The following is a 27590-nucleotide window of genomic DNA, read 5'->3' as shown; positions in this document are numbered from 1 at the left end:
TTCTACATAGTGTGCATTCTAATAGCACTCAAGAGGATTCAACTGCATCAACCTGCAGCCATTACTCAGATGTTATAAACATGGATGTGCCTCAAGTTGCTTACAAAGAAGCACTTCCAATCCAAAGAAGGTCATCTAGTAGTGGCCTCTGAACAATATTTCTACCTCTTCTCAGGAGGAGAAACAAGGCCAAGCACCTGCAGTGGGTTATGACATTTCACAATGGACTATTTACAAAATCCATGTTTTAGATATATGACACTAACAGAGGGGTGTATGTGACGAGACAAACATGAGAAAAACACATTAAATTAACGTTATTTTCAGGTTCTTATGTTACAACTGCCTAAAAAGGCTTATGAGCTGGATTTTCCAAATGTGCAAAAACAGTTGCCATGATCAGTAGGCTTCCTTCAATGACGATGCTCAACTTAAATAAACTAAAAAAAAAAGGGAATTAATTTATTAGAAGAAATATACTTTTTAAAATAAAGATAGACAGCACCATTGAAGTTATTTTCCAGTGTAGGGTGAAGATGTGGTGCTGTATGATCAGAATTACGTCTGTTACCTGCAGCACGTTTACACTGCTGGGAGCTGTCTGTAGGGTGTAGGACACTACCCAGTTCAGTATGACTCAGATGCCTTTTTAATGTTTTGCTGTAAGACCTCCACACATAAGTGTGCACAGCAGGCAGGCAGAGAGACACCATTTAAAGCCTGCGCTTGTCGTGAATCAGCAGGTGAATCAGTGAATGAAGTGTCAGATTGTGTAACAAACCTTTATGTAGGAGGGTTCTACCTCCACACACACACACACACACACATACACACCAGGAAAGACTAAATTTTCAAAATTGTGAGCATTTCAAAAAGGGCAGTCAAAATATATTACTGTCTGATGTGTAGGTCAGTGTGAACAGGTAAAGGGGGCAACTCTACAGTTCTAGACCGCCTGCAGCCTTCGATCAACAACACAAACTTATGCAACAGCAGGGACACCGAGGCACATGCTGTGAAAAAAATAATACAAACCAGGATGTGAAATTGTTTGTGCTCATTATCTTTTCATTTATTTTAGCTGCAGTTTCATAATATCCATCACACACACAATGTCACAGCATGTACTGCCTATTCTCCCAAGCACAATTAATGAACACAGTGCTCACTATTCAAGACAATTTCCTTTTTATGACCAGTGAAGAGAGTGAGTGAGCCCTGCAGTGTATGTGCCAACCTGCCTCACGGTTGTGTTAGCAGGCAATGATGTGTGTTATAACAGTCATGCACTTCCTTTGAGGACAACATGTTTAAAATATTGTTTTAAAATACACTTCTTGTCAAAGCATATATTTGAAACAGTTCCAATTGGCCGCTGTAAATTTGAATATAAATGTCATAGATATTTATTTTGATTGCTGCAAGGCAATCAGACTCTAGTTCCTCTGTTTCTCTTTATTCTTTTTTTTCGTACGTTTTTCAGCATACTTTTCGTACTTTTCAACTCCTGCATACTTTGTGCTATTAAACCATTCAAGGGTGCTTGTATTTTTCTCTTTTCAACTATTTTTATTTTTAATTTATTAAGTTTTTTCTAAAATATTCAGCCCATTAAGAATGGAGAATGTTCTCCAAACTCCCCCAAATTTGACCTTCAACTACTTCGTCATACTTTAAGCTACAGAAACTGTTAAACTATCATTCTGTTCAGCTATTCGACTACATTTCAACTTGTGTTTAACTATTTTTAAACTATTTTTAAACTATTTTAACTATTCGAATGATTCAACAATTTCTAAAATGATTTTTGCATTATAGTGAATAGAGGAGCCCTTTCAACCCATTTTGCCCTGACAGCCAGCTGTTTGGGGAGAGTGCCGGTCATTCTTCCATTAAGACATAATGTAAAACCAAAAACAAACAAGCAGAGCAACCATATTTTCTAACTCGCTGCCATCTCCACATCTTTGACATCATAGACATAAAAATTATACTGTGTTGTAGAGCAACTTCTTGTGATTCTCACGGTGTCCATATTTTTTGTCTTAAGGCTTTGGTTTGGACAAAAAGAGAAGTTGTTCGGAGGGTGCAACCCCCATTAAAATACATAGGATCTGCCCTGACAGGAGTAAAAGCAGTTTAACAGTCACCTGTGTCTCCAACAGAGACAGGCAGGCAGGGCTGTTACCATGGTGACAGGCTGACACACAGAGTCATACAAAGGAGCCATATTTGTATCCTTTATTACACTTTAATCTGTCATATTGATCATCCTTCAGCTGTATACTACTTTTCTACATTCAAATCACACAGCCTGTGCTTCTTATAATGTTATGGTATTATTCCAGCCTCTGACCTTTCATGTCACGTGGTATATTGACAGGCTATTCTTCAAAGCCAGTGACATCATACTGTTCTTATCTTCAGCAGTGTCTCTTTCATATCTTCCTAATATTCAAAGATTTTCATCTTTTTAAATTCTTAACAGAATTTATTTCATTTTGCTGAATTTGCTGAAAATTCAATTCGTTGAAAATTCACTTCAGATTACAGATTCAAAGCATTGCTTCGGCTGCAGCGATCAAACTTTTCTTCTTTTTCTAGTTTTGATAAAGAAGACATCTGATTGTTTCACTAGAGGGCGCTAATACAAAGCACCAGGAGGGAACAACTTGAGAAAGGAGGAGGCCATTCACTAGCCTGTTTTAGCTACACACAACTAGCTACTATTAGCTAGCCGGCGGCTAACGAGCAGGCTAAACATCAGTTTGTTTTAATGTCGCCTGTCTTATCAAGTGATGGCAAGAGAACAGTGTTCACAGACCGAAGCTGGTGAGTGCTGATTGTGCCTGAGATCCGCCAGAAAACATTTTGCATTTACACAGTTTGCAGTTGTATCTCAGCTAGCGAGCTAAGTAACCCGAGTGCAGTTCAAAGCTAGCTAACGTTAGCTCCGCTCATTACTTAGAAACAAGCTAATATAGAATATGTCTCTTTTCAGAACTGTATTACCTCATTGCCAGATTTCTGCAGTCTGGGCCCTGTAAAAAATCAGCAAAGGTAAACAAATAATCACTCGCACCTATTTTAAATCGCCTAAATAAGTAGCCATGTTAGCGTGAAAAGCTAACTGTGTCTGTCTGTTGTTAGATCCTGATTGAGGAGCTGGAGGAGTATGAGGTAGGTTCAGCTGGACCTTTCAATGTTTATTCTCATGTGTGGTTTCCGTAATGCTGCCCATCTTGCTGCTTTTTTGGGAAACTTTCGTATTTTTAGCCGGCGTTAGATAAAGGAACGCGTATCACTGTCGGTACGATTCAGGCAGTTCTCTGTTATCTCTAATGGCTTGTTTTTTAACTTTAGCTGGTCCCGCAACGATGGAGTTGGGACGGGAAGAAATACAAACGGACCTTCCAAGATTGGGTGAGTGGGCTTTTAACTTTTTCATGAAATGAATCGCTTTTATTTTTTTGAGCAGCGGTCTCCTCTCTATCTATGGCTGCGTTTTAAATCATGTAATGTTGCCATACTAATGCAGTGAAAGAGTGTTTGTGCTTATTAATTATATTTAAACATACATTTTAGTACAGGCCTGTTCATAAATAACTATATACAGGTTTTGCTATTGTGTGGGCTAGTAGGCGGAGAATCGAGATAAGGGCAGGTAGTGATAGGCTGAACCAGCTCCAGAGAGCTATCAGTCTTCTTTTGTAGCCAATGAATTTGCAGCAGTGTTTGCGAGCGAACCAGAAGATAAGTAAAAGACGTTTTTATTTGCTGTGAGCCTGTCTGCCCCTCCCCTTTGTTTCCGCTGCCCTCCCTCTCCGTGGATTGTTTTTCAACTATCTGCATGACAAAACCATGTTAAAAACATTATTACGAACGACTAGATACAGGAAAAGGGGGAAGGAAAAGTTATTTGTTGTAGTAATACATATATTTTATAAATGCAATTTTAGAATTTGTGTTGCTTGTAAAGATACATAAAAGTCTTAACTTGATCATCTTGAAGTAATGGCAAAATGGTGTCTTTTCCACTTAATATGACTTTTGCAAGAATGTGTGCTTTAAAAACACACAAAAAACCTATTTAAATATAGCCCACAACTTTCTATGCATCATCCTATGTTGTAAATATTACTGAATAAAATAAATATGAAATTTATAAAGAGATGGTAGTCAGGCCAGCAAATTACGGTGTTGCTATTATACCACATCTGCCAATTCAATTGCATTAAATTGCAGTACAAAAAATTAAAGGTATGCTTTGTCCAATGTCACTGAGATGATGATGTTTGGGTGTTTGTCAATAAATGTTGTTTATAAATATCTAATAATTATTTGTGATACAGGTGATTTTAAACCAGCACATTCCTGCAGACTATCTGCTGCATGTTTGTCAGCGGATAGGCCCACTTATAGAGAAGGAGATCCCACCTAGTGTTCCTGGTGTCCAGACGCTCCTGGGCCTGGGAAGACAGTCCTTGTTGCGCACCACCAAAAGTGAGCTTTTTCTCCTTTTCTCGTTGTATAGACAGTCCTACTGTTATATTTTGGGGTTTACTGTTGATAGAGCTGTTTCTAAATCCTTCATTTTGAACACACTGTCTGTGTATTGTAGGTTGCAGCCACAAGGTATGCAGTGGGTCAGCTGTTGCTGCACTCCATCGAGGGCGTCCACCAGAACCCACTGTCAGCAATGGAATTGCTCCTAATGTTGGTGGGTGAAAAAAATATAGACAAATATATGATTTTTGTATAAGCTCCTGGATCAGTTGACTTCATTTTTTAATGCACTCTTATGTGTTGTTATATCAAGTGTCCATCATGGGTGCTCGCCAGGCCACAGGCACTGCTCGTTTTGGCCAGGCCCTGCCGTCTTCCTCCTACCAACACATGAAGATACACACACGTATCCTGGGCCACCTCTCTTCAGTCTACTGTGTAGCCTTTGACCGCACTGGCCGGCGGATATTTACGGTGAGTAATGACTTCAGTTTTAGCACAAATTTGTTTCATATATGTCAGCAGTTTTTTTTTTACATATTTCCAGTTACTTGATTGAATAAAGGAACATGCCTGTCATTTGTCAGTTCAATATGTTTAATGTCTTTTAGGGTTCTGATGACTGCCTGGTAAAAATCTGGGCCACGGATGACGGCCGGCTTTTGGCAACACTCCGAGGCCACTCTGCTGAAATCTGTGACATGACCATCAACCACGAGAACACTCTCATTGCCTCAGCCAGCTGTGACAAAGTCATCAGAGTGTGGTGCCTACGCACCTGTGCGCCCGTCGCAGTTCTGCAGGCACATGCTGCCTCCATCACATCCATACAGGTAAAGACTTAGGAAAGGGTGTGAACAAGAAAAACAAGAGAGCACATTACATAAACTACATTTTTAATGTTCTATATTCTCTAATTTTAAATTACAATTTAACAGCTGTTCAACAGCAGCCATGTAAATGGTTAATCAATCTGTGTTTGAGTGACTTTCACACTTTCTCTCCTTCAGTTTTGTCCAGCAGTCAGAGGAACCACACGATACCTGGCCTCAACAGGTGCAGATGGCATGGTGTGTTTCTGGAAGTGGCATTCACTTAGCATGAAATTTCAGTAAGTACTGAGTCATAGAAAACTAAAAAAAACTGTTTCTATTTTTCGGGGCAATAACCACAGCCTGTTTTGTTCTTTTTCCTCAGTGATCAACCATTCAAATTTGTTGAGCGGTCAAGACCAGGAGTACAAGTCTCCACTTCCTCATTCAGTAGTGGTAGGTGTATTTCGATTTGTTGAGATGTACCTAGGTTAGAGGATTTGATAGCCTGGCATATTTAAATCTGTGAATACTTTTTACAAAATGGATATTGTTGTAGAGTGAATGTGTTCTCTTATGTTCTTTTTGTATTGTTTTCTTTTCATAGGTGGTATGTTCATGGCTACTGGTAGCACAGATCATATGATCAGGGTCTACTACCTTGGTTCTGAATCCCCTATGAAGGTCTCAGAGATGGATGCTCACACGGTAAGAAGCTACAAGTTTCCACTGTTTTAGTCTATAACCTTGATTTTTAAGCTGATTCTCAGTAATTGTATTTTTCTTTGTCTTTTTAGGACAAAGTTGTTGTTGTCCAGTTTAGCAATAACAGCGACAGGTCAGTATGATTTGCTGAGATTAACGTAGCCCTGTTTGTGTGATTACGGGTCGGCTGACCGCTTAATGTGTACATTTGTATGTCCAGCCTAAGGTTTGTGAGTGGCAGTCGTGATGGCACAGCCAGGATCTGGCATTACCAGCAACAAGAGTGGAAGAACATCACTTTAGATATTGCTGCAAGGCTTCCTGGGTAAGATAGCTTACAGTATCACACAGCACTGTTTAACTGTGCCGTGTCTGTCTCTGTAGTTTTTCATGTGAGGGGATATTTCCCTTTTTAAGGTGTACTGTTACCAATGGGGACGATAAAACCAAGCTGGTGGTAACCATGGTGGCTTGGGATCGTGCAGACAGCACAGTCATCACAGCAGTGTCAAACTGTCTTCTCAAAGTGTGGAGTGCAACATCTGGACAGCTGCTGCATGTTTTGTCTGTGAGTGGCTGAAGCTTCAAAATTTCTAACTGCTCAATCAGTTGCTTCTTGACCACCCGGATTGTTTATGGTTTGTCTGTTTAAGGGCCACGATGATGAGGTGTTTGTGCTGGAGGCTCACCCATTTGACTCCCGCATCATGTTATCCGCTGGCCATGATGGCAACATTTACATCTGGGACCTAACCAGAGGAGTCAAAATCCGCAACTTTTTCAACATGGTAATTGATAAGCATTGAACAATGTGTTCTAGTAGGGTGTTTTTTATTTATACCAGCATTGATTTTACATTCAAATATGTGTTTGTCAGATTGAGGGCCAAGGCCATGGTGCTATTTTTGACTGCAAGTTCTCAGCTGATGGGCAGCATTTCGCCTGCACTGACTCACATGGCCATTTGCTCATCTTTGGCTTCGGCTGCAGCAGACCATACGAGAAGGTAAATAAGCATTCAACACATCATTTTGATCATTTCACTTGAATTGAGCCACATTATGTTCGTTTAAAATGTTTTTGGGAAAACCACCACACCTGCTCTTGATCGCTTCCAGATTCCTGATCAGATGTTCTTCCACACGGACTACCGACCTCTGATTCGAGACTCTAATAACTACGTGTTGGATGAGCAGACGCAGCAGGCCCCCCACCTTATGCCTCCGCCCTTCCTGGTGGATGTTGATGGGAATCCTCATCTTTCTCACTACCAGCGCCTGGTGCCAGGAAGAGAGAACTGCAAGGAGGATCAGCTAATACCTCAGCTAGGATACATGGCTAACAGTAATATGTCTACTCATGTCATTCAGAATGATTTGGGCTAAAATATAATCGGTAGAACCTGACCTGTGACTTGCCTCTGGTTTTTTTTAGGTGATGGAGAGTTGGTTGAGCAGGTACTTGGCCAGCAAATGGCAGAAAATGGAGAAAGTCTGTTGGACAATCTGATCAGACAGTTGCAGAATGAGCAGGATGGACGTCAGAGTGCTGAAAGGCAGGGAGAACAGGAGGGTAGGTTTTACTTAACTTAATGGAAGCAAATTTTAGAGATTATCCTTCTGCTGGAAAAAATACAATACAATACATGACATCTTACTTTTAGGTGGTGATGCAGCAGAGGAGATGGCTATGCAGCATAACGCTCTTCAAAGTCAAGTGGCCACAGAGAGGGACCTGCTGGCCTGGAGCCGCAGAGTGGTGGTCAATGAAGTGCCACACGGAGTGTTAAGGTGAGGTGGAATAAATTTGGTTTGAAGAACTATAAATAAGTAAATCTTGGATGTTTTCAGTAATAACATACTGTTTATTTTGTGTCCTTTTTTTGTTCATCAGAGTTATGGAGGAGTGCAGACAAGCCAAAGGCGAGTTGGAATGTTCTCTGTACAATGCAGAGAGGAGGAAGAAACCAGTCACCTGCACTCCTAAGGTATGCCATTTTTCATATCACTTGTTTTTATGTGGTTTAAGTCCTGCATATTCAAATCCATTCATGTCCCTATTTCTTTTACCTTTTTTACACTTTGTAGAGTGATCCCCTGGCTACACGTCTGCGCTCCCTACGGCCCACCAAGACAAAGCAGCAACGGCACGCATATCAGACCCGCTCAGCCCAGGGCCGCCGTCCTCGAAACAGGACTCGAAATCACAATACCCGAGGCAACTCCGACACCCAGATGGACTCAGATAGTGGAGATGTACGATTTTCTTCATATATTCAACATGAGCTGCATGGATTAGCAATGTTTTATGGATATTACATGGAGTGACTTAAAAATGTCTTAAGTTTAGAAAAAAGCACTGTAGTTAAATTTGAAAATAATAGTAAAGCTTCCTCTATTTTTATTGACAGGCAGCAGAACAAGCAGAGCAAAGTGAGGCCTCCTCTGATGGTGAAACTCAGTGGCAGAGTGAAAGCAGCTCCAGGTAAGTATCTTTGCCTCAGCAGTGTTTTAAAGACTTGGCTCTGCCCGCCCACCTAACAGCATTCCGCTTTGATTCCCAGCGACTCCTCTAGTGAATATTCTGATTGGACAGCTGATGCTGGGATCAATCTCCAGCCGCCGAAGAGACCAACAAGAAGGCCTGCTCCACCCCCAGGGTACAGCAGCTCTGAGGAGGAAGAGGGTGCTGATAAGACTAAAGAGACAAAGAAAAAGGAAAATGAGAGGAAGAAGAAGAAGAAGAAGCAGCCCAAAGAGACCAAACAGGTGAGCTAATATGCCTGCAGCTCCAGTAGCCTCATCAAATGGTACTGGAGAAGTTCTCTAACAAATCATTTAAATTTAGAAACCCAGAGAGGCCTCTCTGGCTGGACTCGATGCAGAGGAGTGGCTGCCACCATCATGGATAATGGAGACCATCCCACGCCGCTCTCCCTTTGTTCCACAAATGGGAGATGAAGTAAGGACTGTTAGCTCTAAAAAAAAAAAAAAATTATGTAACTTGTGTTGTAATCATCATTCTCATATTGTTCTGCAGCTCATTTACTTCAAACAGGGCCATCAGGCCTATGTTCGTGCTGTTCGCAGAGCCAAAGCATACAGCATCAACCCTCAGAAACAGCCGTGGAATAGACTCAACCTCAGGGTAAGACATACTGTTTTTTTTTTTAAAAAGCTAAGAGCTTCAAGGAAAAAGTATATCTTTCTGAATTTGGTGACCCATTTCATATCCACTTCGCACTACAGGCTAAGAGTAAATACTGTCAGACCTCTAAGCACTCCTCTCTTTTTTATAGTAGTTGTGGGATCAAAACTTTTGGGCAAAATGTTCACTCAAAATGCAGCATGAAGTGTTCAAACCTCTATTAATCACCATATTCAACTGTAAATCTAGTAGATGTTCATTGATCCTGAGTCGTACCTTTTCTTCTGCTCCTTCAGGACCAGGAATCGGTGAAGGTGGTTGGCATCAAGTATGAAGTGGGACCTCCCACCCTCTGCTGTCTAAAGCTGGCTTTCTTAGACCCTGTCTCAAGGAAGATGACCAACGAGTCTTTCTCTTTAAAGTGAGCATTATAGTCAATATATAAAACATGATAAAAGTCTATTTTAAACTAAACTAAACTCTTTATCTCCTCTTTCTCCCAAGGTATCATGATATGCCCGATGTCATCGACTTTCTGGTACTGCAGCAGTTTTACAATGAGGCTAAAGAGCACAACTGGCAGCCTGGTTAGTCCCCTGCAGGGTTGTGAAGTGTTTATCGCTTATGGATATTGTTGAGAACTGTTTTTCACTTAAGTTTGATCCTCTCTTTAGGTATGAGGTTTCGCAGCATCATTGATGATGCATGGTGGTTTGGAAGTGTGGAGGATCAGGAGCCCCTTCAGCTGGAGTATCCAGACAGCCTGTTCCAGTGCTATGCAGTAAAGTATGTCTGTATATCTGTACCCTTCTCTTTTTACTTAGTAAGTAAGTAAGTAATTTCAGACATGCTGTGATTCTATAAGACATCAATGTGCTTTTGTTTCCTTAGGTGGGATAATGGTGAGCGGGAGAAAATGAGTCCCTGGGACATGGAGCCTATTCCTGAGGAAGGTGGGAAGATAAATATCCCATCCAATGTTTATATCATGCATTTTCAAACAACATTTATTTGTATCTAATTCTGCTTGATGTTCGTCTTTCAAAAAAAACAAAACTTAAATTACAACAAAATGTCAGTCATTTGCATATATGCAGATATATTAAGTTTTTCTGTATCTATGTGTGTCGAGTTGTTTACTAATTTCTGTTTCATTTTTTTGCTCCATCAGCTGCATTGCCAGAGCAGGAAGGTGATGGGGTGGAGGTGACGGAAGAGGAGCTAAAAGCTCTACTGTACAGTCCTCAGGAAGGAGAATGGGGGGCTCACACACGAGACGAAGAGTGTGAGAGAGTCGTTAATGGCATCGATGAGCTTCTAACACTAGGTAGGCCAACAGAAAGTTGTCAAACAGCTTGATTCATCTTTGCCATGTGTTTGATCTTGTGTGTGTGGTTTTCCACAGATGTAGCCAAGGCATTTGCATCACCAGTAAATTTGCAAGACTACCCTCTGTACTGCACTGCGGTGGCTTACCTTACTGACCTCAGCACTATCCGCAAACGACTGGAGAATCGCTTCTACAGGTAAAGCAGAACGTCCCACACAGTCACTTTTTTTTCTTATCGGAGAACTTCAAGTTCTGATAAGCTGTTGCCCTCTGCTGCAGGCGGATCTCTGCATTAATGTGGGAAGTGCGTTACATTGAGCACAATGCCCGCACTTTCAATGAACCCCAAAGCCCCATTGTAGCATCTGCCAAGGTGGTCACTGATGTTCTCCTCCATTACATTGGGTAAGACTCCACTAAGTTGATGTCATCCTCCTTATTGATGCTTTGAACTGTCACACGTCTGACTCTTTGGTCCGCTGCTTTCCTCAGGGACCAAAGCTGCACAGATATCTTGGATCTGTATCACAAACTGAAATCTGAGGTCAGCAGTGCGGAGGATGCTGAGGTAATATGATTGGATGTATTTTCACTTATGTTAATATAAATGCTCTGTTTTGAAATTATGTTTGTTGTATATAATAGACACTAACTTTGTATGTGTTCCTCTGCAGCTTTACTTGGATGTGGATTCTGACACTCCAGGGACATCTACAGGTCATCGGGTAAGAAGGACCTACAGGACCTACATTTCATCTTACACCATGACAGAACATGAAAAATCTCCTGCATAAGCTGCAGTCTGACTGATTATTGTTTTCTTTCTTTTCAACCTGAACAAGCAGGGTGTGAGTTCAGATTTAAAAGTGTGGCAGGGTCAATGTCGAGAGCTGCTGCGACGCATGATTGCCTCTCCAGATTCAGAACCTTTCAGACAGCCTGTGGACCTCTTTGAGTACCCGGTAAAAACAGGAAGATCTCATGAAATCGTAAAGCCAGTCAGACCTCAAACGTTACTATTTACCTAACCACTTCTACTTTATGTTGTTTCAGGACTATCGAGACATCATTGACACTCCCATGGATCTAGGTACAGTGTCTGAGACATTGGTAGCAGGGAACTATGAAAATCCGATGGAGTTTGCCAAAGACGTCCGCCTCATTTTCAGCAACTCTAAAGCATACACACCCAACAAGAAATCACAGGTGAAGTAGCTAAAAATGTCTCATTTGAAGCTGAAGAATTTTAAGTCTGAGAAAGTATTTTCATCGTGACCTTTTTTTTAATGTCTAGATCTACACCATGACCCTCAGCTTGTCAGCCTTCTTTGAAAAACACATGATTTCCATCATCTCTGACTACAAGTCTGCCGTTCAGAATGAAAGGCGAGCTCGCCAGAGACTCAGTTACAGGAACAGATTGCACAATGGAGGCAGCTCCCCGCCGAACAGTCCATCCCCCAGGTACTAATCCTCATTCACAAAGCCTGACACTGTTATCCAATGATCTTGAGCATTGCTGTGCTTGCTTTGCCATAGGTATTTTCTTAAATGTTGTTGGTAATTATTCTGAAATGTTCCTATCTCTGTTTTTATATGTCCAGCCCTAAAGGGAAGCACAAATCAGGAAAGGTGTCCAAGCCAAAAAAATCCCAGACCTCATCAAAGAATCGTTCTCAGAGACTATATCAGGGTAAATTGTAGCATTGTCACTGTGAGCGTTAGCCTAACATGGTGATAGTCCTACACTCATTTAGATTTGATGATAACTTTACTGTTTTATTTTAGCTCAGCAAAGCAGCAGTGTAGCAGAGGAAGAAGACAGCCAGCCTTCTTCTCCAAGTTCAGGGACAAGTGTCGAGAGCAGAAGTCAAGAGCAACAGCGGTTGACCCGCAGTCAAGCAACTCCAGTGAAGAAGTCAGGTAACACAGGCACAATATTCAAACTGAAATGTATTCGCATTTTTTTTCATTTTGTACGGCAGTATAATTCAGAAATGAACTATTGTTATACTATTGTTATTGCACCAGGGCACCAACGTAACTTGCATCTAAGTAATGGCTCCAGACAAGACACGCTGCAGTCAGACGATGATGAGGAGGCATCTGGATCCAACAGCTCATCATCAGAGTCATCTTCCTCTTCATCATCCTCCTCTTCCTCCTCATCATCTGACAGTGAGGACAGCTCTGAAACTGAGATGGAGAAGTACATGGAAGGAGGAGACCATGACTACAGTAAAGCCCCCTGCCTGTCAATACGCCTCTCAGCTAAGGGTAAGCTGGCAGCCTCAGGGAAGAGGAAATGCAAAGGAGGAGAGGACATGGCACAGAGACCTAAAAGAGCACGATTGCAGCTACCAGTAAAAGAGGACAAGGAGGAAGAAGAGGGAGAGGAAGAGGAAGATGAGGAGACAGAGGATGAAGATGATGAAGAGGAGGAGGAGGAGGAGGAGGAAGAGGAGGAGGAAGGGGAAGAAGAAGAAGAAGAGGAGCAGGCACTGGGGGTTGTAAGATGTGAAGAGGGAGAGGATGAAGAGGATGAGGAGGAGCCTGAAGAGGAGGAGGAGCCTGAGGAGGAAGAGGAGATGGAGGTGGAAGAGGAGGAGGATGACGAAAAATCTGAGGTACAGAGGGGGGCTGTAGCAACAGCAGCAGCTAGCAGTCTGAGAGGCAGCCAGTGCAAGTCTCGACGGGTCAACACACGCAACCAGGGCCGCAGGACAGTTATGTACAGGGACGAATCGGAGGACGATGGCCAGGGGTCGAAGGACGACCCTCTTAACCTGGGCATGTCACGTTCAGGGCGGGTGCGCCGTATGACTGAGAAAGCCCGCGTCAGTCACCTCATGGGCTGGGGTCACTGACATGGCGCCCCTTGTCGGACCTCAGTTGAAAAAAAACTATTAAACATGAATAAAGCATCAGGGATTTTTTTTCTTTCTTTTTTTGTACACATGTATGTATATAATATATATATATATATATATATATATGAATAAGTTTCTTTTTACCTGACACGGCGTAAGACTCTCAAACTGATAGCTGGTGCTCATAACTCTCAAACTGGATGAACTCACCTCAGCCTTACTGCTCGCTGGAAGAGCCTTTACGACACAGCGCTGCTCTTCTCCTCCTCAGTCTCCTCTGTTTTCATGTCCAGTACTATAACACTATGTCCACTCCTCTTTGTCCCTCCCATAACTTTTGGTCACCAAAGATGGATGCAGAGATGCCAAAAAATGGTGCTCATATTTATGTGGGTTTTTTTTTTGGTTTTTTTTTTTTTCCCTTAACAAGTAATTCAGCAGAACTCTTCGTGGTAGTGGGTCATGACCACTGTGAGACACATGCAGTATCACTTAAATAATGTGATGTCAGCTTTTTTGGGTACATCAAGCCTTAGTTTCCAGAGCTCACATCATTCTGAGTTTGTTCTGCGTAGTGTAGTGTGGGAACTAGCAATATAAAATCAGTAGAACACATAGTAATATTCCTCTCGACGTCCTTGGCCTGTGAATGTTAAATTCCCCCCTCTTGCTTCCTTTTCTGGTGGTGACTGTTTTTTGGCTCTTCAATTCTGTGTTGTAGGTAGAATTGGGTGCTTTTTCAAGGGTTTATCTGGTTTTTCTTAGATAAAAAAAGCCACTGCATCCTATTTGTGCTTCTGTGCTCTCTTGATAGATCAAACCTGCCTCTGTTCATGGCTGCTTTCTACCACTGTTTTTCCATGCAGCATGTGCAAACGCAGAAGGGTCCCTTTCCACAGAATTATTTATTTTTCCATTGTGTTATACTTGGTTTACGATTTCGTATGTTTAATAGTGATGATGAAAAGGAAATATTTGCACATTTACCTTCTCCATGTGGCAGCTGAGTAATGGTGACATTAGAGAAATGATAATCATGATTTTTGTGTTAGAATGTTTGAACTATGCCAGCACTCTCTCTCTCTTTTTTATAAGTTTGGACAATGGACTGGGATACGACTTATTCAAATGGAAGTTCTTGTCTGATTAGAGTTTTCATGCTTCTTCAACCATAGATCAGCCTTTTTGTGTGGTGCCATTTTCTTCTCCCTTTGTTGAGTGATGGGTTTTTTTTTACAAAGTGGCTTTTCCTCCTAAAACAACAATAATACAATCACTGTGCTCATTTTTTAAAAATTATCTTCAATTTCGGACCAATCTGAATACAGTCTTGTTTAATCACTGGGGGGAGATACCACAAAATCTGACTCATTTCAACACTGGGTGCTCAAATCCAAACCCGCCTCCTCGGCTTTCTCTGTGCGTGTGGTCATCGACATGAAAGAGAGGCTTCTACATGTAGAGTGTTCCGAGCGGCAGCATTATCGTGTGGTTGTGTGTGTGTGTGAATGTGTGTAAGAAGACTGATTCTTATTTTGGAATCTTATTTTCATAACATAGATGGCGCTTAGTCTTGCCTCAAAGCCTCAGATTAGCTGATGATACAACAATAATATTCTACTGTAGGTGGAATAAGCTTACATGACTGTCTTTTATACACAGTGCTTTGATTGTATGTGTTCTCTTTTTTTAAATAAAAAAACAATTGGAATTCTCTTACAGAATTTATAGTTTGATTATTCTTTCCAACATCTAGCTATGATTTCTGTCCGTGTTTAATATGGTGCCAGCTTGAAGGGCTATTCAGCAGCACTGGGACTGAGTCATCTGTCGTCTTTTTATAATGGGGGTCGTAAACATCCACCCAAGGCAGCGATTCAGGACTCTCAGAATACCGGGACTTGTCTATCGACTGCGATAGGCAGTCATAAAGCCTGACTGTACCATTTGCAACTGCCTAACTGCATTAATGCACTGAAAGCTGGGGGTGAGTCAGACGAGGAACAAACAAGGTTGAGCAGTGACGCACTGAGCTCCGCCACACCTAGAAACTGCAGGGATGCTGGAGGATTGTAGGAATTCAAACACAGATCAATATATAAGGAGGCAAAGGTCACTTTTTGGATGAAAATGTAACTGTGTAGAGACTGAAACATGATGCCAGGTTTTAGGGGTTGTTGTACTCTCATTTTAAATATACATTATATGAGTGGGATAAGGATTAAAACTATCAATGCAGCAAATGCTGATACATAGTCAGATGGGAAAAATTATGTGCAATTTTTCAAGTGTCCTCAGTGTCTATAAGCACAGGAGGCACTGTAATATTCTGTGTCAGTATTGAAGAGTGCTTGCAGCTGGATGGGTTCGCAGGTCGACCGAGCACGCAGCAAGTTATAATGGATGAAACAGAAAAAATGCAAAAGTTTAATTTCAGCTAACACTGTAAAAACAGCAGCAGACTATTACTCTTTTGTGTTCTTTTGTGTTGCCATGGCACCACAAAAGCACCTACATTAGATCTAAAGACAAACAAAAATGTAAAACTTGGAGCAGTTCAGAGAAACACAAAATTGAAATGGCTTTGCAGCTTATTAAAACATAAAGAGAAGACTCCAGACCAGATAGTGGTGTTGGTAAATTTATTCTCACATTAACACAACAATCTGAGCAACTAGATATCATAACAGGGATATTTGAATGCCTCTATACTGACATAACAGTTCCTTAACAATACACCACAAACTCACACTCTAAAGATAGATAGAACCACTGTGAAGCTACACAGGCCACTACTGCAAACTGTTTTTTACATGTCTTCAATATTTAGTCACAACCATGTCAAACACTGTCATTACTCCACAACATCTAAGTGCATTTAGATTGTGCTTCAGCCTCAGTGTGAATATCCCACATATCCTACTGCATAACCTGTGCTTAGATTTCTCTTATTTTTATACATAAATACTGACTATATGTACTGTGCATACACAATGAACAAACACACAGGGACACAGCGCAAATACTGCTGGCTGCCTAAATAATTGAAATGAGCTGCACCATTATTTTGCACACAATGGCAGGCATTACCCTGAACAGAACGTACATCCACTACGACTGTCACTGTGTACAGTAATACACACACACAAAGGTCTATTCAGCCTGTTCACGACGATGGAGAAACTGGATTCATCATGCTCTCTGCACTTTCAGCCATTTAAGTCAGGATTTGTGAGGACATTTCTCTAAAACAAAACAGCTGAAGCTCATATTTTTCATACGGAGACAAATCTTTGGAAATGTAAATGCCTGCATGTGTGCAGAGGTTTGGTTAAATAAGGGACTGCAGAAAACTTCTGAATACTGTATTTTCATTCATCTATTAGCTATTAACATGAATACTTAAAGTTAGTTTATTTTGTGGGCCATATTTTTACATTGCCTTTCTTTTTGTTATTTTTTTCACATAGATGTAAAGTGGGTGTTAGAGTCTAATCCTGCTACAGCTGCTGGGTTGTTTGCTTGTGTTACTAGTTTACTGTTGATTCAGCCTGCTCACAATGAAACAGATCAGCTGAGTTTTTCAGCTGGGCCCAGACTAAAATCACATTTGATATGGCCACTGTGTCTTACTATTTGAATATGAAGTCACAGATTCTTGCTGTGACTTAATGCTTAATAGAGGACATTGTCCTCAGTCCATCCACCCAGGTGATTATTCCAAAATATTGTGAGAACATATTCTCTTATTTTTAAAATCCAGTACAAAAATGTAAAAACAAAAGGACATTATAGTTAGACTGTCTCTTATTAGGCCATATTGTATGTAGAATGTTTCTTTGGGCCCCTATTAGTGGCTGCCACAGTCACACAATACAGGAAAACTGCAGTCTTTTTGCCATCCTGAAGCACTGTAGACATACTTTTGTACGCTGTAGGGTGTTAATAAATGATACATATTGTAATATTGCACAGTCCCCTACATGGCACTGAAAGTTGGACCTCTCTAAAATTACATTCACAAACACAGAACAATATTATGGAAGCACCACAGGACACCGTGTCTAATGTATTTTCCTCTGTAAATAAATTCTCTATGGTGAATACGCAGACATTGTCACAGGTTGAACTCTATAACGAGACGGCTGATTCACAATACAGCTAAATGGAAGATTAACCCCTTTAAATATTTAAGATTTATCAAACTTAACTAAGATTTTTAAGATGTTCCATAGATATGTTTGAGCAATTTATTGTCTAGCCATAGAGAATTATCACATCACAACAATCTTCTCACCAGGAGAGGGTGGTCAGTACAGAGCCCTGAAAGAGTCCCCCGACTTCAATAAAATCCTCTCCAGCTCCACCATCTCTCTGAAAAGTGGGCTCCTAACGTCCCTTTTAAAAGTGTTCATCTTGAAAGGGTGACGTACTTTACGCTTCGATCCCTTTCATCTCCATGACCTTTCATTATTCTTTCTTTCATGTCATAAGCAGGAGGGGTTTCAAAACATTCAACAACACTGCCCCCTGTGGTTGCCTGTTCTTGCTAAAACTTTGTGCCTCTGCGTGCAGAGCACCATGCTTAAAGCAGCCCGCATGCCTCCCTGTGGGCGCGTCACTGTAGCTACACCAAGCCAGTCTGCATGTGGACATGTAGCGGGTAAGGGTGGTAGACAAGCGGGGGCTGGGCCTGAGTGATGAAATAGCTGTTGTAAATGGGCTCCGCCATGTACGGGGCCGGCTGGTAGAAGCAGGTAACGTTGGCCGTGTTGGGAATGGCGTTCTGTTCACCCAGCACCCTCAGAGCCAGGACTGTGATCATGTTGAGTGTCTGTCTCCTCTCGTGTCCCATCAAACACACGGTGCTTTCATCTATCACACGGCGTAGGGTCATCAGGTAGTCGTACTTGCTGGTCTCCTCGTTGCCGATGAAATGGCACTGCAGGTACGCCTCGATCTTCCGCTGCTGCTCACTAACATCTGGGAAGTCGATGAAAAAGCGGGAGCACATGTACCGCTCCAAGGACTTGATCTCTGTCTCACTGGCCGGCCTGAAGTTCCTCACCAGCAGGTCGCTGTATTTCAGCAGCCCCCCTCCACGGATCTCCTCCGGGTTGTGGGTGGCAATGAGGCGATGGCGAAGGTGGTCTATAGCCTGTTCAAAGTCTCCATACATGCACTCAGCTTCAACTGTGATAATGGGTTCCCCTGCTGCCCCTGCCCATGAGCTTGACCCGAGGCTTTGTGGGACAGCCCCTGCATGGACAGCTTTTTGCTCGTCCACCTGAGGCTGTAAGGCTGCTGCACAGGTGGTGCTTTGAGTCTCTGAATCAGGAGGTTTCTTCGAGTGTTTAGGCCTAACAGTATCAGTAGAGTCAGTGCCTTTCTTATTTGCATTAGTTGGACTGTATGTAGGATCTGTAATTGTGTCTGTAGCCTCAAAGTTCTCCAACTTGGTGCTCAGTACGTTTGAGTCTTGAACCTGAGCATCGCTGTCCATCGAAGGAGGCTTTTGCTGAAGTGATTTGGGTATCTCTATGGGTGGGAACAGCTGTGTTGTAAGGTCTGACAAATCAGTCAGTAAAGACCATTTCTCTGGTTTATTGAGCAACTTCCGTGACATTTTCCGCTGTAGTTTGGGTGATGGGCAGTAGTCTGGCACAATGTCCTTTGATGTGCTGCAGGTTTTTTTAGCTGGAGGAGGAAAGGAGAACTCCAGATGTGAATCTGGAAGGCTTGGACTAGTTTCAGACCTGCCAATTACTGAGTCTACTTTGATAGAAGTTACTTCTTCATTAGTCGTTTTCTGTGCACCTGTTGTCTCAGATGCAGGCTGCGAAGTTTGTGAGTCACATACATCTTCATTGCTCTGTAGCTTCACAAACGGTTGTGTCATGGGAGCATCCCCTGGAAACAAAGTTTTAGGATAATCACTGTGACACTGTCCTTTCTCTTTTTCTTCATTTTTTTCACATAGTTCAAACACAATCTCCTCCTCTGTACGGACGTCCTCAATTCCATCCACTTCCTCTTCCTCCGGCTGTACGTTAATGCTCTTAGCTTCTATCACCTTGTGCTTCTCGTCTGTACGCTCAGCTTGTTCATGTGGAAGCTCTTCCTCATTCACAGACACTGCTTCATCCTGGCACGGACCATTTGCGGTGGTAGCATTTGTTGAATCTTTCTCAGGATCCTTTGCAACATCCTGAGTAACGCTTGAGCATGCTTGCTGTTTGTTTTCATCCTTGTCTCCTTTAGACAGATTTCCAGCATTAAGCGACAGCTTCCCTCCAAATTTCCTTTCAGACTCCCAATAGGACTCCAGCATACGGTCTAATATTATCTGGAAGGAGTCCACGCTGAACTCGAATTGTCTTCTGAGGGAGCTGACGAATCGTAGCCCAACGGTTTTGGCTCTGTTGTTAGAAAGTGAGATGAGGCTCCACCTGTCGTGCTCAGTGAAAACTTTCACCATCTTCTGCACGTAGGCTTCCTTCATCATTAGGCAGGTGATTTTCCGTCTGTTGACTCCACAGGGGAGAAGGTCTCGCAGGCTGCCCAGCACTGCCTCCTTGATCACCTGGAAGTCCTCCTGCCTGGGCAGCTCTACTCCAAAAATGATGTCCAAGTCTCTGTAGCCCAGACCGTTATCTCTCACCAGGACCTGGCTTGCGGTCGCACCATTGAGGCGTATATCTTTAACCTGGATGTCTCTTTCGACCAGGCGATCCTTCACCACGCGGATTATGTCTCTGGCTCTCACCTGCAGTGTGGGAAAATTCCCCCGTCCATGGATGGGGATCACCTCAGTCAGGACTTTGTCCAGAGCCTGAATTTGCTCAAGGGTCAAGTTGTGAAACCTCTTCTCTGTTTGAAGCTCCATCGTTGTTCCCTGTAAAAACAGAAGCCTGACATTTGCATCATGTTATGGATAAAATCTCATTGTGGCTTATAAAAGGCAGGTCACAAAACACTCACAAACTCTGCATAACATAAACCAGTTACCTTGGCCTTTCGTGCTCAGCACAGCCTTTACAAATGTCAGTGTGCACTGAAAAAAATCTTCCCTCCTTTTCCATGTCAGTATTAAAAGGATGCAGCACTCTTTCTACCAGTGGTGGGGGACTCGAGTCACATGACTTGACTCAGTCAGACTCGCGTCTGCTTGACTAACACTGATAAAAGACTTGACTTGACTTTGACTTGGTTTTCATGACTTGAGACTTGACTTAGACTTGAAACAGATGACTTGAATTTTTTAATATAAAGATCTGCATTTTTAAAAAATAACAATAACATAAGCTGATGATGTGTTGTTGCATACCTTTGATCTTTGAAAATAACAAAGATCAGCCGTCTACACCCTTATCCTTGACAGTATTTTTCACTGGGCTTTTTTGCAGACTTAACACTTGCCCTTTGGTTTTCCTCTTCTCCAGGAAGTCTTAAATCCATATGCAATACATATTACAGACATGCTTTCATCCTCAGTCCTCTCTTAATGCACTGTGTGCTAACAGTTTACTGGCCTTATTTAAAATTCAGTGATGGGAGGCTCTGAGGACTGAGCGGCTGTGTTGCTTTACTGGAATTCTGCCACTAGATGGCAACAAAATGTGTCATCTGAATGGCATTAAGCCACAGTAACAAATTACATGTGACCCTTTCTGAACTTCTTTTTGCTCTTGGCACAATTCAACATGTTTATCTGTAAATAAAAATGTGTTCTCACTTATTATTTTTGAAACACATAATGACCCTGATGCAAGTTTTTAATATGACAGATTGAGCTGTTGGATAAAAAAATGTGCCTACTTCACAACCCCTCCCATAATGCATTGTAGGCGTTGAAAGGGATTTTTTTTCTAACACTGGCACAAAACATTCCAGTAGCATTATGAACATCACAGACGTCACGCTAGATAAACAATCAGCTGCAGACAGGAATTTGCTCCATGATCACATGTCCATCTCCTGGTTACAGGTGACTCACCTGTATGTCACTAAAAGCTGCCCAGAATAATGCTGCTCGGTGGATCTATGAGAGAGACTTATTTAACTTATTTGAGTGTAATTGTAAAAACTTTCTGCCTCTAAAGCAGTGCTAAATAAACTGTAATCAAAAAATGCCATTAAGCATAATGTTAACACCTTATAGACAATACAGACAATATTCTTCTAATCAATATGGCCTGAAAATACTTTAATACTGTAAAAATGTTTGAAAACTAACAAATGAACAAAGACAAATGTGAGGTAAAAAAAAGGTACGCCATCATTACTGTGCGCTGACTCACTCAGCACAGAGGCAAATGTCAGAATTTTAGCTTCCTACCAAAACACTAGAGACCAGCTTGCATGTAGATCTGTATGTGTGCAAACTGGAGAAAATTTAATTGTTGTTGTTGTTGTTATTATTATTATTATTATTATTATTATATTTTTGGTGTGCTGCTGTGTGGATGTTTACTTTCCTTTTTTAGATTTAATCAAAATCAAGCCAGCTGTGTGTAAATACTTTTGTTCATTTAAAGGTATGAAGATTAGTGTCAGTTTATATTGCCTGAAAATGTGAATATGCACCAACTTTCAGGTTACCTAATCAGAAGCTCATACAAACATTTCCCAAATAATCTGTATGATTAAATTGATTTTCAGTTGCATTTAGACAAAATAGTCACATTCTGCATAAAAAAACAGAATACAGTGCTATTTATTTGTTTTGGTTCCAGTCTGGCATGGTGGTGCATGGTACTGTAATAGCTGACTTGATCATTTGTTGAGTGCACTCTGTGTAAACAGCCCTCTGCATCATGTGTCTGTGTTTGGCGGTCAAATGCAGCCGGTGGCAGCAGCGGCTCGGGGCACAGGGAAGCATGGCCCACAGCAGCCTCTAGTGAATCTCAGGGGTTACATCAGCTCGATCCTGCAGCAGGACCGCTCTCCTGCCACTTGGCTTCTTTATAGATAAGACTATATGAGTCATACAGCCACTGAACGAAGCATCACTCGTTGTTGGCTCTCCTGCACGAATTGTTTTCCTGTGCGCAAAAAAAGGGAAAATGACACAAAATGCACCAACTGGGGTGGCATCAGGGCCGCGAAACTCATAAAATATTCAGTCAGTTAAGGTGGGAAGTGGATTGTAGCATATTGCAGGTGGTATTATGGAGCATATAGATGGTCGTGATCTGCAGACGTGTATCCTGGATCATTTTTACGCACTGCTTTGATCATTTTGCAGAGGCCACTTTTGTTATTGTTTTACCATGAACTCCAAAATGTTGCCTGGGGATCACCACTTAATGCAAAATGTGACCGTCATCTTTATTTTTTCAGGTATATTAACACCCACAAGCTGACTCAGTCATGAACAGGCCATTTTTGGATGAAACTGAATAATATATTAAAAGAAAAATAACTGCGTTTAATTCCGCATGACACACAATAATAACACATGTAAACACTCACCTGCTTTGTGGACAGATGACAGAGGAAAGTAAAGCCAGGGCAAAGACAAAAGAAAAACACTGTGAGGTGTCCAACGGGTTTATCCGACCCCGCTGGAAAGGTTGATGCTGAAGTTACCACGGACAGTTTCCTCTCAGCGCAGGAGCACTGTTTCCATGGCAATCAGGCGTCACGAAATTTACGGTAAATCACGACGCTCGGTCTGTCTCCAACTACCAAGTGACAGCTACTCAACTTTGTAACGATGGTTCTGTATCAGGGGGAATCCAGATGCATCCTAACAGTTTGATAAAGTTTGACTTCTATTGGTGCAGCACACCGATGTGTCAGGCTGAACTACCGGCGTGCCACCGCACTGCCGCCGAGCTGTTGCGGGGTGAACATCACATCAGACGGAGTGAGTCATCCTCTCTCCCCGCCGTGATCCACACCGTAAATCTAATCATCAATCAGGCGCTTTCACCGCCCACTACTGCGCTTGTATAACCGCACATTCACTTTTATCAGACTGTCTTCAATACGAGACTCTATTCATTCAGTCTTTTTGAGCAAAGACATGAAAAATGTCGTGTTTTATTGTTGATTCTGAGTTTTTTTCTCCTTCATTCACGTTTTTAGGAGGAGGAGGAGGGGGGCAGCTCCCTCGTGACGTGTGAAAGGAATACCGTCACCACGTGACAGTGACGTAGTTGATATTTTGGTAAGACACCAGGAAGTGCGGAAGAAGGCGACGACCGAAACCAGAAAGGCTGAAGTTTAGCGGACAAGTTTTGTTTTTTTCAACTACTTCTCTCGTGGAGTGTCTGTAAGGATTTATTCGTGTGGTCATTGGATTCCCGAAGAGCTCCATTAAGATGCCGAGCATGGAAAGTATCCTTTTAAACCAGACGACTGTGGTGTAACGTCAACACAGGGGCTAAAACAGCGAACACAACACGGTAGCTTATAAGGCGACTGGTGAGATTTATGTGGGACAGACATGTAAAACGTAGGTAAATCGGTCAGATATCGGCTAGAGAGTCATATATACTCTTACTGAATAAATTGGATCTACCATTGTCCGTTCAGGCGTCGCCAAACGCGACAGAACTGGACTGAGGGCCTAGAGAGCTTCAATGCTAATGGCTGGAAATAACAGCTGCCTATGGATGAGTTAAACCCGGGTGTTCTTTAATCGTCGGTGTGGAAAAAAAATTCTTGTTTTCGGGCTTATTGTTTTGATTATTTTTCTGCCTTTAAACACAGCGACTAGAATCATTATACATGAACAATACAAACATTGACACCTTCACGGGAATCTCCAAAAATAACTTACATAACTGGCTTCACATAAATAACACTCGAGTTATATTTAGATGAATACCGACTGTAGTGTTATGAAATGACTATTATCATTTTGAGATCAATATTAACATTGTTATTAAGGAGTTAGAATAAATTAGCATATATATCTGTTCAGACTCTGGTCCATAGCAGTACTGTAAGATTTTGTCCACATTACATGAAGTATGTTGGTGGTACTGCAGAAAATACAGTGTTTCTTTGTAATGGCGAATCGTCAACTTTGAGGCCACGCCCCCGCCACACCGTAACACTTTTGAAAGATGTCCTCTGATGACGTTACTGAACTGTTGACATGGCAACGTACCAAGCTAAATCAAAGGGGCTACACGTTAGGGGGCGCTATATAGCCATTTCCCCATGTGCATTTCAAAAGTCAGCAAATTTCAAAATTTTTAGGTTAGATATTAATTAAATACTGATAAGAGGGGTGAAGGTCTAAGGTAATTTAGTGTCATCATCTACAAGGTTTCACCACAAGACAGCACTGGCGTGGTGAGGCATGGCCTCAAAGTTGACCATTCGCCATTACAAAGAAATGCTGTATTTTCTGCAGTACCACCAACATACTTCATGTAATGTGGACAAAATCCTACAGTACTGCTATGGACCCGAGTCTGAACAGATATATATGCTAATAGGATGATACCATCACAGCGCCACCTACTGGCGGCAGGAAATTTCTGTTGTAAACATGTGTTTGTTGTACATCTCTGGAAATGAGAGGAGAGCAAAGGAGAGGAGACAGCGATGGCCCCGCGGATCGCAAGGTGTGCGAGGGTCTGCAATGCTGCTTGCAGCATTAATTTTAACTACTTCTACTTTATTATCTGCATTTGGAGCAAATACCCAGGGTTTGATTACTATCTCATCAAAGATGGCTTCTGTCCTGTAGCATCTCTCTGGGCCACTAAAAATCTGCAGATTTAGCTTACCTCGGGTAGTCATGAACAGACTCCATTGTGGAACACATACATTAAATAATTACAGATTTACAATTAGAATTAAAATTACAGATAGCATACTTTTATAGCAAAGCTATGGACACATATCCATCCATGCATCATATCCATCAATCCAGTGTTTTAATATAATCATTTTACATGCAAAGTGAAAGATTGTTGTTACAGGATTTGAGTTGAGGAAACTAAGTGAGATGGAGGAATTTACATAAATGTAAAGAATTCACTCTGCTGTTTCCTCTTGAAACTCTCACCTCATTATCCACACTGACTGAAGTGGTCAAGTCTGCCTGTCGTTGTTGTATCTTTAACTGCATATCCCAGAACATCTCTTCAATTTAAAGTTTGCTGCCAAAGAACTCCAAAGAAACTCCAAAAAATGTGACAAAGAAGAGAAAGTAGAAAAGGCTAAAGTCAAGAAAGTAAGTAGGTCTTCTGAGGCCAGTCTTCAAGCCTCTGAGTTGCTGAAGTTTTTTAATGAGCCACTTCATCTTCGTGTCATCTCCAGGCCATCCAGAAGGGAAATATGGAAGTGGCGAGAATCCACGCAGAGAATGCCATCAGACAGAAAAACCAGTCAGTGAACTTCCTGAGGATGAGCGCCCGGGTGGATGCCGTGGCAGCAAGGGTTCAAACTGCAGTCACAATGAACCAGGTGAAGAACATGCTGCTGCAGGCTGTAGAGCTGATGTTTCTGGTTTTTAGTGGACATTTTGATGATGCTGTGTTTTCATTCTTAGGTCACAAAGTCTATGGCTGGAGTGGTGAAAGGCATGGATATGACTCTGAAGAGTATGAATCTGGAAAAGGTAGAAGGTGTTTTATGTCAACTAATATCTTTTTAATACAAATGACATCATCAACAGATTCCTCTAAAATATGATTGTATTTTGTTTATTTTCAGATTTCAGCTCTTATGGACAAATTTGAACACCAGTTTGAAACTCTGGATGTTCAGACAGCCCAAATGGAGGATACTATGAGCAGCACAACAACCCTCACAACACCACAGGTACTTTCCTCTGCTGTACTCATGTGTTTTTTCCTATTGCCTGACTGTGCTTTTTAAACAACTTCCAACATGTATTGTGTGTTTCAGAATCAAGTGGAGTCGTTGATGCATGAAATGGCTGATGAAGCAGGGTAACCTTTCATTTTTATTTTTCTGTTTTGCTTAAGAAAACATAGCTATAATGTTTCAGACAGCATCATGAAATAATGTTTTTTTCTTTTCTTTCATGCTTAGGTTGGACCTCAATATGGAGCTCCCTCAAGGACAAACAGGATCAGTGGGTACCAGCGTGGCCTCTGCAGAACAGGTAGGATTACTTTTGACATCTTTGTTTTTGTTCAGACTGCAGGCAAAACAATGTGAGAGCTCATTACATTTGATTTAAAGATATGTGTAAGGCTGCTTGGCCAGTTGCAAATGTTTATTTATTAATGATTGTACTTGTATTTATACCTATCTCCCTGTCTCTCTGGCCCAAAAGGATGAACTGTCTCAAAGGCTCGCCAAGCTCCGAGATCAAATGTAAAGAAGGCCTGCAGTGGACTGGCACCAGAATGCAGAATGCCTGTACACTAAATGAATATTACTCCCAGACACCTTTTTATTTACATCACGTTTTCTCCTGTTTTCCATTTCATGTGTATCTGTCGAGGAGCTGCTGTATCATTGTTTTCTTGTTGGTTCTGTGTATGTAATAATATCACAGGAATTAGACATTTTTTGTTGGAAAATATTCCAATGAAGAACATTGGATTTAACATTATTGTCAAATATGTATACTAAAGGAGTCCACAGCTCAGCTATTACCCTGTTATCTTTTGGCCAATTTCACATACTTACGGTGGATAAGCTTAAAGTTAGGGATGATAGTACTAATTGTTTTGTTTATACCTGCATGATTGCAGATGACATATATGCATATTCCTCTTCTTGATATCAGAGTGTGAAAGACTTCTCCACTTATTGGTGAACTGACTTCCTGCATTGATTTACTATATTTTATTTGTTAAAAATATTTTAAGAAGATCCTGGACAACTTGCCTGTGTGTGTTTTGTCTGGTCATCTTCAGTATTTTCACCAATTATTTGGGAAGTGGGTTACAGTTTGGAGATTAAAAAACAGTAAGCAAACAATAAAGTTTTATAATACTTGTATCTCTCTTTCTTATTAGCTGATTAATTTTCAGTAAATGCCAAAATATATTTGTGGATCTTACATTAAACTGCCAATACAAACAGAAACAATTTAAGAAAAAAGTTAATTTTTTAATTTAACAGGAGTGTATACATAATACCATAATATGCATTCACTTCTTTGGGTTTGATCTGTCACCACTACAATCATCAGGAATATCTCTGCATACTGTTATATTATAGTATATATATAAATATAGTATATATATAAAAATAATATAAATATAAATAAAACTT

The 27590-nt window shown here is 41.4% G+C and overlaps 3 protein-coding genes across 3 annotated transcripts; 2 read left to right on the top strand and 1 right to left on the bottom strand.

Annotated features, from left to right (window-relative positions):
* The first annotated feature begins 2681 nt into the window (after nt 1-2681).
* On the top strand, nt 2682-15094 carry brwd3 (bromodomain and WD repeat domain containing 3). The gene is made up of 40 exons (XM_028421403.1): nt 2682-2832; nt 3002-3060; nt 3151-3180; nt 3364-3423; nt 4353-4503; nt 4622-4720; nt 4820-4980; nt 5118-5339; nt 5517-5617; nt 5704-5774; nt 5926-6026; nt 6116-6156; nt 6244-6348; nt 6441-6591; nt 6677-6811; nt 6901-7029; nt 7142-7367; nt 7458-7595; nt 7687-7813; nt 7917-8010; nt 8111-8278; nt 8434-8507; nt 8587-8791; nt 8871-8984; nt 9063-9170; nt 9467-9591; nt 9675-9757; nt 9845-9956; nt 10062-10123; nt 10342-10497; nt 10576-10696; nt 10780-10905; nt 10993-11068; nt 11175-11225; nt 11346-11462; nt 11554-11706; nt 11795-11964; nt 12105-12193; nt 12289-12423; nt 12532-15094. The coding sequence occupies exons 1-40, from the start codon at nt 2799-2801 to the stop codon at nt 13365-13367; spliced, it is 5316 nt and encodes a 1771-aa protein (XP_028277204.1). The 5' UTR covers nt 2682-2798; the 3' UTR covers nt 13368-15094.
* A 2807-nt stretch (nt 15095-17901) lies between these two features.
* Nucleotides 17902-22971, bottom strand: LOC114446230 (terminal nucleotidyltransferase 5C-like). Its single transcript, XM_028421727.1, has 3 exons — nt 22845-22971; nt 19682-20265; nt 17902-18601 (listed from the first exon to the last, which is right to left on the bottom strand). The coding sequence occupies exons 2-3, from the start codon at nt 20254-20256 to the stop codon at nt 17998-18000; spliced, it is 1179 nt and encodes a 392-aa protein (XP_028277528.1). The 5' UTR covers nt 20257-20265; nt 22845-22971; the 3' UTR covers nt 17902-17997.
* A 551-nt stretch (nt 22972-23522) lies between these two features.
* On the top strand, nt 23523-27314 carry LOC114446618 (charged multivesicular body protein 1b). The gene is made up of 8 exons (XM_028422282.1): nt 23523-23714; nt 25472-25569; nt 25656-25802; nt 25888-25956; nt 26052-26159; nt 26247-26290; nt 26394-26466; nt 26641-27314. Exons 1-8 carry the CDS (start codon nt 23699-23701, stop codon nt 26683-26685), a joined length of 600 nt encoding a protein of 199 aa, XP_028278083.1. The 5' UTR covers nt 23523-23698; the 3' UTR covers nt 26686-27314.
* Nucleotides 27315-27590: the final 276 nt, after the last annotated feature.

This window comes from Parambassis ranga, chromosome 14 (genome assembly GCF_900634625.1).
Source record: "Parambassis ranga chromosome 14, fParRan2.1, whole genome shotgun sequence".
Lineage (NCBI taxonomy): Eukaryota > Metazoa > Chordata > Actinopteri > Ambassidae > Parambassis > Parambassis ranga.
This window is presented reverse-complemented; position numbering and strand designations above follow the sequence as displayed.

Coding starts and splice junctions, on each gene's coding strand:
- brwd3 (XM_028421403.1), top strand. CDS start 2,799: ATGGCAAGAGAACAGTGTTCACAGACCGAAGCTG. Junction 8,011..8,110: donor CAGTCACCTGCACTCCTAAG/GTATGCCATTTT, acceptor TACACTTTGTAG/AGTGATCCCCTGGCTACACG. Junction 11,707..11,794: donor CACCCAACAAGAAATCACAG/GTGAAGTAGCTA, acceptor TTTAATGTCTAG/ATCTACACCATGACCCTCAG.
- LOC114446230 (XM_028421727.1), bottom strand. CDS start 20,256: ATGGAGCTTCAAACAGAGAAGAGGTTTCACAACTTGACCCTTGAGCAA. Junction 18,602..19,681: donor ATGCTGGAGTCCTATTGGGA/GTCTGAAAGGAA, acceptor CCTCGGGTCAAG/CTCATGGGCAGGGGCAGCAG.
- LOC114446618 (XM_028422282.1), top strand. Junction 25,570..25,655: donor AAAAGGCTAAAGTCAAGAAA/GTAAGTAGGTCT, acceptor TGTCATCTCCAG/GCCATCCAGAAGGGAAATAT. Junction 26,291..26,393: donor GAAATGGCTGATGAAGCAGG/GTAACCTTTCAT, acceptor TTTCATGCTTAG/GTTGGACCTCAATATGGAGC.